This window comes from Vanessa tameamea, chromosome 26 (genome assembly GCF_037043105.1).
Source record: "Vanessa tameamea isolate UH-Manoa-2023 chromosome 26, ilVanTame1 primary haplotype, whole genome shotgun sequence".
NCBI classification, from domain to species: domain Eukaryota; kingdom Metazoa; phylum Arthropoda; class Insecta; order Lepidoptera; family Nymphalidae; genus Vanessa; species Vanessa tameamea.
The window spans coordinates 7,375,892-7,389,017 of NC_087334.1; the positions used below are offsets into that span (position 1 = coordinate 7,375,892).

Consider the following 13,126-nt stretch of genomic DNA (forward strand, 5'->3'; position numbering starts at 1 on the left):
CTTCGACGTATTTCGGTATCGGCACGACATGCCTGTGGAACATGCCTTGTCTATCGGATGCTCTTGTCTATGGGATTATGAGATTGAGGGAGATAGATAGTGCACTATAATATATCCCGTGCAGTTGACTAGTGTATTTTAAGCAATGATATTTTTGATGGAATCAGTAATATATTATTACTAATAATAATCAATATATGAACACAATTAGCATAAGCCTATAAACTCCAAATGTCCGATTCCGCAAAGTCAATATACACTCTTAGGACATGCTATACGTTTCTGTAATAAAATTCCACAGATTTGTAACTTTGCCGATTCATAGATTCAAAACGTTTATTAAAAACACAATGGATAAGGAATATTATTCAACGCAGGGTTAAATATATCATAAAAATTTGGAAAGAATGCTTGTTGATTTTCAGGCAGAATATATTATACATAATTTTATTTAACTAACATAATGCATTTCAAATGTTGAAAAGGAGTAAATACTGATTTTTTTATGGTTCTCCTCGATAGAATGTATATTCCGAACCGGTGATAGATTTATTTTAATATATTTCTGTAAAATTACTATTTAAAAGTGCTTGTTAAAATCTACTTGAATAAAGTATATTTTGATTTTGAATTTTAATTAAAATCGTCCAGGAGTCACCGCACACCGCTGAACATCAGCATTTAGTATTGTTATGTTCGGGTTAGCAGGGCGTGTGAGCGAATGGTACTACGGGCATAAGGAACATAACATTTGAGTATCCATGGTTGATGGTGCCCTGAAGATGTATGTATAGTTATTTCATACATAACGTAGCTGATACGCAAATGTCTAAAAGGTGTGGCCATCATGTGGTCGATTTGCCCGTACTATTTATTGATTAAATAAATAAATAAAATAAATATTAGATAACATCACATACATTACTCTGATCCCAATGTAAGCAGCTAAAGCACTTGAGTTATGGAAAATCAGAAGTAACGACGGTACAAACACCCAGACCCAAGACAACATAGAAAACTAATGAACTATTTATACATCGACTCGGCCGGGAATCGGACCCGCGACCTCAGAGTGGCGTACCCATGAAAACCGGTGTACACACATTGATTGAAGATATTTTTTTTATTTCATAAATAAAACAACTATATTTCTATATTTGCTTAGTGTTTGTTTACTTTGTGTAAATTGTAATTAGTATTGTAAAAGGTTAATATTTTGATAGGATATATTAATTGTAATTGATTATTGTTCACAGAATTTATCAAATAATTTTTCTGCACTCTCGTCATCATCTTCACTGCTGTGGGCATCATCTTGACATGTGTCTTGATGAATATCGAAAATAGACAGTATTTTTGCTTTGAGCATAGTGAATACGCTAGAGTGCGCTTCGGGTTCGTGATCTTGGGCAATTTTCCTAGGAGTAGTTTTACCATTATCTGGTTTATCATGAGTCGAGCTTCTATTTATTTTAGAATTTATTATATCATCAAAGCTGCTGTTTTTTAAAACAGAAACTGTAGAAGCGACAACTGAAATAACTTGTTCGACTGCGTCTTTAGCTGGTTCTAATAATTTTTCAAAACTATAACTTTGACTGATCTCTTCGGCTGTAATGGTTTGGTTTTCAATTTCTTCATTTAATGGTTGCGGGCTTATATCGGAAACTGTGCCGCTACAGTCTTTCGTTTTGTGATCACTCGGTGAGTTTTCTTTAGAAGTTGATCCAGGCTCATTCGATATACCTAAATGCCTACAGCTTTCTGTTTTAATCATATTTACCGCTTCTTTTGTTTTGTTATACACGGAACCCACGAAACCTTTGATTGCGCATGTAATCGTTGCAACGGTTTGACTCTGGGACTCTATGATGTTTTGAATGCTGTTTTTCTTTTCAATACCTGTAGTCGAGGAGTTTCTTGTACTTGGACTTTTACATTTATCCATGACATAGTACGTTGGTTTATCATCGCAATCCTTGGGTTGTTTTACACCAATCACTTGTTCAAATTTATCTAAACAAGCGGCGCTACTTTTTTTAGCTAGTTTTAAGCTTTCTCTTACGCAGGCAGAGATACATTTTTTCAAATTACATTCATCGATAGTCTTACAAATAGCTGGTGGTTTTGGTTTGCATGGTGTCTTTCTGACGCAACAACGTCGCTTTTCTTCTTTTATTTCACAACTGTCATCTGACTGATTGACTGAGACACTTGGATTATCAAAAGTTTTCTTAGAATTATCAGAGTCCATTGTGTAGATAATATCTGGCTTCGAACAATCCTCTTGATCTCTTTGGTCATTCACACCTTTACACCAGTCAGGTTTACATGTGGGATAAGATGGACAATCTTTTGGAAGTTTGGGAGTTTTTGAATATGGCTGTATGACTTCTTTACAATACTTAAATTTGTTTTTAGTCGGTAAATCACAAGGAGAGCCGGATTCAGTTAAGGCTTCTTCAGTAAACGTTTCTGTAATAATACTTACTAAACTAGGATCGTTCGGATCTTTTATTACTTCGGAAAACTCAAATATTTTAACATTGTCATCTTTAGCCTTCGCCGAGATATTCTCAGGGAGAGGTCTTGACAATATGTTTTTTGAAGATACCGTATCGATTACATATATTTTACTTGTCTGAGTTTCTTTATCACTTAAAAATACACTTGAAGCTATTGATAGGTTGCAATTATTGAGTAACCAATCTTTAGAATTCATAGTATCGAATATTAGTATTCCCTGTTGTAGTGTTGGATAATTGACATTTTGAAAGTGTTTTCAACTTTATTTCATGTTGGTATTTAGAATTATTTATTTATTGTAATTATGTTTGGGCTATTGATTTTATTTCTGATTTGCAATGTCTTTGTTTTAATTTTTATATATTTTGACATTAGAATTTAAATAGCTAAAGCGTCGTTAAAAGAGGTTACATATTATTTATCCACTGTAAAAATATTTTGCTCGTATTTCTGCTATTAAGTAAATTTAGAAAGGGACAACATGTTACATCATTTTTAAGAAATTATCATTTTTCTTTGTGTTGTTTGTTACCGATGCTCTCTACGCTTTGAATAAAACGCCCTTATTCAAATTGTCTGACTGTCTTGTTCTCTCAATATACATCGTAACCAAGGGTGGCTGATTCTAAAGCAAACAAGTACAACTTAGATTTCGACCGCTTAATTTATATTTATAATTTATTTCGTGCTCAGTGGTAAGTGGTAAAGCTCGTGAGGAAACCTGCATGGAATAGATGAAATACTTCCATGTGATTCATCAGCAGTACAGTGACGCAGTAGATTCAATTTAATATAAGGTATGTATATTCATAATATACATAAGAAGCCGTTACGAGTAGTTAGTTGTTGAATACATTGCGAGCATTAAAAAAAAAAACTAAATATATTTTTTAAAAAACTCATTTGCCTTTATTTCGTACTGGTGCGTTTGCCTTACAAATATACTTAGTAGAAATAAAATGAAACTATTACATATATTTCTTATTATTATGACGTGGAACGTATCACTTAAATCGATATGCTTTTGAGGATAAAAAGCAAAGAGAATACAATATTAAATAAATAGGAAACGTAAATGTTTAAACGTAATTTTATAAATGATAATTCATTTAAAGTGGACTTTTCAAGGTCATTTTTATAATATACTTTTCGATCGAGTTGAAAATAAATGTAAATGATATAAATTTATTTGTTCGTTTAAATACGTATTGGCATTTACATTTTAATGATGATTTTTTATACTAATATATATGTAAAGTTGGTCACGATATAAATGAAGCATGTCCAAGAAAAGTCCACGTTATCTTTGGCGATAATATTATTGCTTTAGTAAAATAATCTACATTAGAAGCAAAGATTGCATGTAAAGACGTCACTACAAGTCTTTGGCATACCTCTAAACTGTATGTTATTGAGATAGAAATCATACCATAAAATATGAAAACAGCAAAACCATACAAGGCGATATTTACAAACGTATAATAAACAAATAAAAAAATGGACGGAAATGATAAGATTTCGAACGTTATAATTACAACTAAAACAATTTCTACATTTGAACATATAATTCATACGATTTTACAATTCTATGATTTACCACAGACGATATAGATATGCTAGAAACTAATTATAAAAAGTAAAAAAAAAGAAACAAAAAAACAGAAATAATCTCATCGTAATTTCAAAACCTTTACAACATTAAGTACTTTGCATATATTAATTTACTTAAGCTTCACTGAACGCATTTAGATACATAATTATGTACTTAATTATAACAATATAAAAAATAAATTAACTTAAACGAACAGTAACAGTAATAGAGAGGCTCTAATAAAACGCCATTGTGCTTAAGACAGTTTCGAAACAGATAATTAAAATGAAACATTATAATTCTTACACAAAATATTCACTAAATGTAACCATTTTGAGGTAAGGGAAATAATAGATCTAATTCTAATTCTGACATTAAATGAAGTACATTATAATTGTTACAATATTATTTACATCTTACATTTAATGAAGAATTATCGATACTTTGGCTCTCTCGTTCATTTATTAAAAATAATGAGTATAAATGAATCGCTCGATTTGATTATAGTCTTGAGAAAGCTAAAGGAAAGCGATACTGACCTCGAAAATAAACAACATTAACGAGAATAAAAATTATCGAATTGTACATATTAATTTATTTATCTACATATAATGAGATTTTTCTAAAGGAATGGATAATGTTTTAACTAAAATTCTCACAATTCAATTTTACGTAGTGTCCTTAATCACTTATTTTCGTTGTGGCTTGCCGACAGCTATTGCTCGCACGGCGCCCGTTGATATCTGGAAATAAATGAAGTTTACATTTAATTCTATAATATAGAAAATATAATATGTATAATTACTTTTTTCGTATACAGGAACATTTTTTGTAATAATTGATTTCATTATTAGAACAGTTGCATGAGTAAGTATAACAGTTGATAATTATGATTTAAATATTATATTGATTTAATGTTTTATAAATATGTATGTGTAATTTGTGTGTAAATGAGTGTGTTAGCGTTCCAAATTTCAAAATCAAAACAAAATAGGTAAATAAACAACAGGGATGAAATGAAATATTTATACGTCATGATAGTACAAATTGGTGCGAATACATGATATCTCCCTTTTATCCGTATTGAATCCGTTCAAAGCCCCCAACTTTGGAAAACTTTAAAAGCAGAGGAATCACTTAAATTTAATGCCCTATAAGTTACATCGGGTCCCTAGGGCATGAGCCCTTTGTCTGCGTCCTGGAAAAGAGGGATGAGCTGGCAAGTACGCGAGAGAATTGCCTATCACTGATACAACTTGCATTGGTGATTGGATTTTTGTTCAATTAGCGTTACTTTAGTTATTAATGTATATTAGAACTAATGCTTATGGAATCAAACAAAAGTTTGTTGACAACAATGAATGTTCTAATTTTGTTACGCTTAAATAAAATCGAAAGTGCTGTTATTCAATATGAAAACAATTAAAATAAAAATCTCAAAATACATCACAAGATTAAAGCGATAGTATTTCACTGTGTTAAAAATTATTGATAGTATTACAGAAGCTGTAAATTAAATTTACATTATTTATACAACGCTATTGTATCACATCCGTTTGAGTCATTCATGAAATTTATATCGTGTCTGGTTTCAGGTAAAAAATACCAATTAGCAGGTAAATTTCGAATACGATCGAAGAGGAAAACCACAGGCGCTAACACATCACCCTGAGGTACACTAGGCTCGTACGTCGAAATCGTTCAAAGCTAATCTACAAAAATCATCCCTATTGCTATTACAAATAGAGATTAAAATGGTTTGACGATTATATTTATAGTCGTAACCTGTATAATGGTAGCCAGTGATAAAACGTACAGATTTATATCTTCCACACCGCCATTTGTATCGTGGCGGTTGTTAAACGTGAAAGCGATTTAAAGCTGGTAAAATTTGAGAAACGTAATGTGTGCGGTCGAGAACCTGGCCGGAGGGACTCAGACCCGGATCGAGGTACACGTGAATTAGATAATTGAATTAGTTTAGATCTAAATGTGGATTTATGTGAAGGTGAAATAGATAATTATGAAACAATCTATGTAATTTCGTTAACGATAGTTTTAAAATTTTAGTCACTATTATTGAATATGATAAATGTAACTTTAAGTATACGGAACACCAAAATCAAAATGTATCATATTATAGAGAATTTATACAAACTATTCCTAGTGTCTTCGCTTCAGTAGATTTTGTATTACTTGTTCGGTCTGGACAAAAATCCATCTCCGTATCTCAAACTATTCGACCGAATTTAGAATGGTCATTTGAGGCATGGAATCGGGGACAAACAAACACACTTGTACATATTAATATCAAAACAGGAGATTTTGCAATATTGCTCAAAATTTTATCACAATGTTTTAATGTGATTTAAATTCATATTTCTATGTTTAAGATTAAAGCATCACAATATTGAAAAGTTATATCTTCATAGACTTTTGTTTATATATTTATATAGATTGTAAAGCTTCGAAGGCATTAAAAAAATAGTGGTCAACAGTTGGCTACTAAGTCCACGTAAAGTAGTTTGACGTTTGGCGACTGTCAAGCGTAACTGTCAGGGGCATCATGATAATTTAAAGTAGGCGCGTTTGTTTTAGTTCTTTTGCAGAGCGAAACTCTATTTAGATATATAAGTCACCTCAGCTTTGTCCACGCCATCATCGGAGTTTTTACTGATTTTCTTGTGACATTTCGCTCCGTTAATTACGAATTTCTTATAAAGTAAAAACTAACGTCACTTTGAAAAACAAATCGCCTGAGCCGGTCGAATAGATTCAGCGATTTTGTTGTCAAATCTTTATCGGTTACAATTTTTACTATATTAAATAGCCTGTAGGCGAATCGTTTGAGTCCCTAGTGGTTGTGAATATTTACAATTTTTATCGAGTATCTTTTGTGATATTTGTGTATATATGTTACTAGCTGTGCCCGCGACCTCATGCGCGTTGTTTGAATTTAAGTTATTTGGATATTGTAGCGTGATTTTATTTTTATTCTATATATAATTCTGAAATAAAAGTGAAAGTCCCGTCGAAATCGGTTTTGCCGGTCCAGAGATTAGCCGGAACAAACAGACAGACAGACAGACAAAAAATTGTAAAAAATGTTATTTTGGTATATATACCGTGTGTACATATGCATTTAGTAAAAATGGGTTATTTTAATATTACAAACAGACACTCCAATTTTATTATATGTATAGATTATTAGAGTAATGATAATGTAGGGTCAAAGTGTATAGTTCAGATATTGTTAAATTTGTATAAATAGTTTCCGAAGAAATATGTTCCTTACCACTTGGACAGCAAGCCGGTGGCAGCGGAATGAGAATAGGGTCCTCCGTACGGGGAGTATTGAGAGTAGGACGTCGCATACGCATAGTCACTGGCAAGGGTCGCTGTACCTGAAAAAAATACATTACATTACAATTTAATCTTCATAATATTTCCAAAGACAATTTAATTTAGAACAAAAGTGAAAAGTAATCAGTGTTAAAGTGTCACTGCTGGGCAGAGGCTGTTTAAATTTGAACATTAATAAGTGGCTTCGCTATGACATAAGAAGGAAAACATCTTCATGTAAACTGCGTTTAAAAGCGTAGCAGTATTCGTCCGATTTCGTGAAACACTCGAAACTTTATCGATGATTTACTGAGTCCTCTCGCTTTTTATATGATAAAGAAAAAACATTAACGTGAATCAAATGAAACACTCTAATTTATCACAATTCAAAAACCAAGAAAATATAAAACGCAAAGAATGAAAAGAATCCGAGTACCGAACTTAAAGTCGAGAAGTGCTCTCCACTGAAAATCTAATTTAGCCACCCTCCATAAAGTACATATCGCCTTACAGAATTTTCGCACTTATTGCTTATAATTTCAAGTGTTAATATTGCGGGCCAGAGGTTTCGGGTCCTCAACGCTTTTGGTCTTTAATCTACCGCAATCTGTTTTGGTGGGAGGGGTGTTTAATAGCTCATTCGGGGCTCTATGCAAATAATTTTAAGGGGGGATACAGGAATATCATACGGCCTTTGTCTGAAGCGGGTAACGAACCAAAACATGATTTTGATGCAAGCTTCTTCGATGAATTCTGTGTCGCTTGTGAATTTTAGTGGGCGTGGTTAGTTAATAATTAATTTTGTGTGTTGTGGTATCATTGGGCTTTGATGTTTTGAAGTATTATTTTTAATATAAGGTATGTTGTAAGTGTTTCAGATGAAGGTAAATCGAATATGGTAAGAATATTTATAATTAATTATTATATAACAAACGCAATAGTTTTGTTTCTTTTTGTTTTACGTATAAGTAAGTTAAGTATTCTTAATTATTTCTTTGATTTTTAATCTTTACAAAGTGATCGAAGGTTTGATATTAATTGAATTTGAGCTAATTTAATGTGAGTTCTTTTAAAAATAAAATGGTATAAAAAAAATTCTCCGAAAACCTGAGTTGAAAATTTGAGATTTTTTTTTTTACTAACATTCAGATTAATTAATTGTTAAGATTACAACTCACACCGTAGTAACTCTAAGAGATATAAATGCTCAAGTCGTTAACTTACCATCATAATGAGCATACGGCGGGTAGGGTGGTGCTGGTGGTTGTAGAACCACCAACGCTGCGGCGTCTGGACTTCCAGCTGCTGAGGGCGGCTCACCAGCTGCTGTTGATCCTGTGGAGTCGTTCGTCGCTGAAAATACGTCTTTACGTTAACAAGGTGCGTAGAAAACACCTAATAGATAGATATTTATTTTAAAAGCAATTTAAATATTAAATGTGCTATAAAATAATGAAGCCAGAAAGTGTAAAAGATGGTCTTTTATTGCTTTGAGTAATCTGAGGTCTTTGGTATAACGTTATAATACAATATATTTAACGCAAATTATAAAATTAATGTATAAAATATGATCTAGTCCTTAGGAAACATTTTTCGATAGTCTTTAATAATTTTGAAAGTGGGTATATACAAAAATATTGGTGAAGTTAACAAACACCGAAAGCATCGATCTTCTGTATTAGAAATCTCAAGTATTAATAAAAAAGGTAGAGGGGTTCCTTTCGTTTAACGATAACTGATTTAATATAATAAATGATGTCTAAGCTTATGACGCCATAAATCCGATTCTTCAACTCACTATCAATTTTGACCTTCAGGAATATCTACAGTAAAAAATCAAGAGAAATATTGATATTCCAGTAGTAAAAAAAACGTACTTCAAAATTGGCTCGAATGTTGAATGAATAAGGAATCAAGAATATCACATATCAATATTTTTCTTTATATCATTTTGATTTTGAAGAAGTTCTTCGCAAAAAATAATTAGTATACAGATAAATTGAGAAACTTAATTTTTTGGAATCATTTAAAAACAAACTAAACTTCAGTCACAAAATCCCGTCGTATCGACGATATCCTATTTTAGGCACGGATAGATTTAGAACATCTAAAACAATTTATTTTTAAAGTTGAAAAAAGCTGGAATGACAAAACAAATTGCTTGCGTGGATATTCGAATGGAATCAGTGCAACACGTAATTTGTGTAAAACATCGGTGACGCGTAAAACCTGCGATGTCTGAACTCTGATTGACTTTCATTCATTAAACGTATTTCATTTGAAATACATTGAACGAGATCATTTATTAGTTCATTTAAAAGTAAGTATTGTAAAGAAGGAAATAAAAATGGGCATAGCCCATAAATTATCCAACTAAGCTGCTCCTTTACGTTTGCATGAGCAAAAATCTTTATCGAAAAATACAGATTAGCACATAGCACGATATAACCCTGTGATGCTTTCCCTTCTTAACCTGAACACCTATCCCAAAAAATTATAATTAAATAAGACAAAAGCTAAATAACTTATAAGTATACGCGAAGAAAATGCTATTTTACTTTATACTAATTTCAATGCAAGTCCGAAGTATAAGCGTACTCAGCAAGTTCCTATGCAGCCAACAGCCCAGCTCATTACAAATAATATGAAAAACCATCTGAATGAATGGAAGTCGGAACTTATTCCCATGTGATTGATAAATCGAACAAAACGCATAGCGGATACGGCGTGATAGTTGACGTGACCGCAAGACGCTGCGGTCGATCAGAGCCACGTTGTGATGAGAAATAGTGGCCTTCGATTGTAGAGTGTTTGTTTTTTGTATCATCTTTATCGAACTTAATAATAAAAAACGTGCAACACTAAGAAGGTTATATGGGTAAAAAAAATATGGGAAACACCTCGTGAATTGCTTGATTGCTTGGAAATAAACTTTTGTAGCCATTAATCGAAATAAAGATTTTCAATGAAATTTTATCAAAATTTTTAACAGAAGGTATTTAATGTAATTAAAAACGAAGTATAAAGTATCAATCCATTTATATACAACTGCGGGACGAAGGACGTTACTCTTAAAGAAAACTGTTGTAACTCAATTTACACTGCTCCTGTGCGGTATATACTGACAAACTTTTTTTTCTTAATGAAGCGCGAGTTGTATTATAAACACGAATACAGTACATAAACAAGAGCCGCTTGAACTACTTGTCATAGAAAAGTATATTTGAAACCGATTTGTAACTTTTAACTACTGAGATTCTTGCCGGTTCTTGTCAGTAAAATTTACATTCCGAATCGGTGGTAGCTTTAGGTTTAATACAGTTCTGTAAAATGCCGATCCAAAAGTGCCTGTAAAAGCCTACTTGAATAAAGTACATTTTGATTTTGTCAAACGCGAAGTATTCTTCCACGTTTTATTTGATAGGACTTAATGCAATTAGGTGACGTTAATGTGACAGACATTTTGGAGATTGATGCTTTAAAATTAGGTCCATTCGATTGAGAATAATAATTATATAAACCACTATTGGTTGCATATGAGCATGCATTGGTGCGCATGGAATATGCTCCAAACCTTCTCTTCAAAGGGACAGGAGGCTTTAGCCCAGCAGTGGGAAATTTACAAGCTGTTAATGTAAAAAAAACACTATTTCACTATAGTATATCTGTTGGTATTTAGAGTATTTTTATCCTTATTTCCTTTAAAACATGTAAAAGCACATATGACAAATTCACTTGTAGTTTCCCAACAAGTACCCTTTAGATCCAAGTGTTCTATACATTTGAGAAGGCTTTGTTTCATAGTAAATGATAATAGTGAATGAGAGTAAAGTCGTTGACCCACTACAAGCTAGACAGGTGCTCACGTTACCTGCGCACGCGTCTTGTATTACTGGGAACACAAGGATGTGGTCGAGATGACATTATATACCATTGTGATGATATCCGCCCTATACTTTCTGTATCTTCCAGTTTAATGTATCAGCGTAACTTAGATTTGGATGATTCGAATAATTATTATAATCGAATAGATTTAATTCGAATATTTATTAATTTATTCTATGTAATATCTAGGTAAGAAATCTTGTTACAATTTCACGCAGACAGTTAGATTTGTAGAGTTATTCTGATTTGTTATATGTAAAATCCATTTATCACATCTCGTACTGTTTATTGTGTAGTAAACAATTTAATTATATCACGAAAATAATAAAGAAATATGTGATGTACAAATCGCTTACTAATATTTTTTCGAGACAAATTTTAGGTATTGGCTGCATGCATTGGTATGTTGACAAATATATTTCCATAATCATTTTCATTGATATCTTTTTTCATATTTTAGAAATATTTTTTAAGCAGCTATGAAATATCAATGAAATACCCCTTCTTTGAATATCTTATGTTATTACTGGATGAACATCACTTTATATGGATAACGATAATTTAAAGTAACCACAAATATTGCTTAAATGAAAGTAATTCCATTGGCATTTTTATATCCAAGCCGTTGAATACAATAAAACGAAGCGACAAAAACAATGCCAAACAATTCCAACGATATCTCTATCACTAAACAATCAAGGTCATGACACGAGACTCCATTTCACCATTAATGATTAGTCACGCCCTGAAAGACTGCGGTGACAAGCTGTGAAGTTATAACTGTTCCTAGATGCCTACGTGAATTTGTGGCTAACCAACGTTTGAAGGTCAATGTTTAGTATGAACGTCTTATTCCGGGATCTCTTACTTTGTTTTAATATCTGGATAAAATAATCAAAAATCCATACTAATATGAGAAGACGCTTGTTTTGTAATGTATTACCGATAAAACTACTAAACCCATAATCATAACATAATCAGCCTGTAAATTTCCCACTGCTGGGCTAAGGCCTCCTCTCCCGTTGAGGAGAAGGTATGGAGCATATTCCACCACGCTGCTCCAATGCGGGTTGGTGGAATACACATGTGGCAGAATTTCGTTGAAATTAGACACATGCAGGTTTCCTCACGACGTTTTCCTTCACCGCCGAGCACGAGATGAATTATAAACAAATTAAGCACATGTAAATTCAGTGGTGCCTGCCTGGGTTTGAACCCGAAATCATCGGTTAAGATGCACGCGTTCTAACCACTGGGCCATCTCGGCTCAACTACTAAACCCAATATACATGAACTAGTACCAGAAGATTCATCGTTACGGAAGAGACGATCGACGCCTTGCATTAAACACTAACTCGCATTTTTTAATCACAATTTTAAAAGATATTTGTAATTGTAAAGCTATCACTGTCGGTAAATCTAAATTGTATCGAGAAGTACCTACGCTAAGAACTCAGTAGTTACTTTTCCACTAATGAAATTACATCGGTATGTTAATTGAACAAATTGTTCGTAAAGCCAATTTGAAGGGTTTAGATTCGTGAATGCTATTTACGTTACACAACCTTTAAAATACAAGACGCAAGGCTTTGCTTTGCTGTACAATATATGGTAGGTAGGTAGGTAGTCATTTGTTAGTCGTAAGAAGAACAATGACTGATCAAATGAAAAAAAAATCTCATCCAAAAGTAATAGAACCAAACACCAAACTTTTTTATGTTTACAATTCCATCTCCATTCGATATTAAAGGAGTCGTGTACAGTTTTCTTAAAGATGATCAG

At 32.5% G+C, this 13,126-nt stretch overlaps 1 protein-coding gene across 4 annotated transcripts in view; it reads right to left on the reverse strand.

Moving 5' to 3' along the window:
• Nucleotides 1-3,412: 3,412 nt before the first annotated feature.
• LOC113398873 (paired box protein Pax-5) overlaps nucleotides 3,413-13,126 on the reverse strand; it is a 67,178-nt gene continuing 57,464 nt past the window's right edge. For 2 of the 4 annotated variants that reach the window (XM_026637811.2, XM_026637809.2), the window contains exons 9-11: nucleotides 8,684-8,812; nucleotides 7,413-7,521; nucleotides 3,413-4,860 (exon numbers count right to left, since the gene is read on the reverse strand). In XM_026637811.2, coding sequence (XP_026493596.1) covers nucleotide 4,860; nucleotides 7,413-7,521; nucleotides 8,684-8,812 — 239 coding nt within the window. In that variant the 3' untranslated portion in view covers nucleotides 3,413-4,859. Of the gene's footprint in view, nucleotides 4,861-7,408; nucleotides 7,522-8,683; nucleotides 8,813-13,126 lie in introns of those variants that run through there. The other 2 variants (XM_026637812.2, XM_026637808.2) reach the window with 2 other exon arrangements.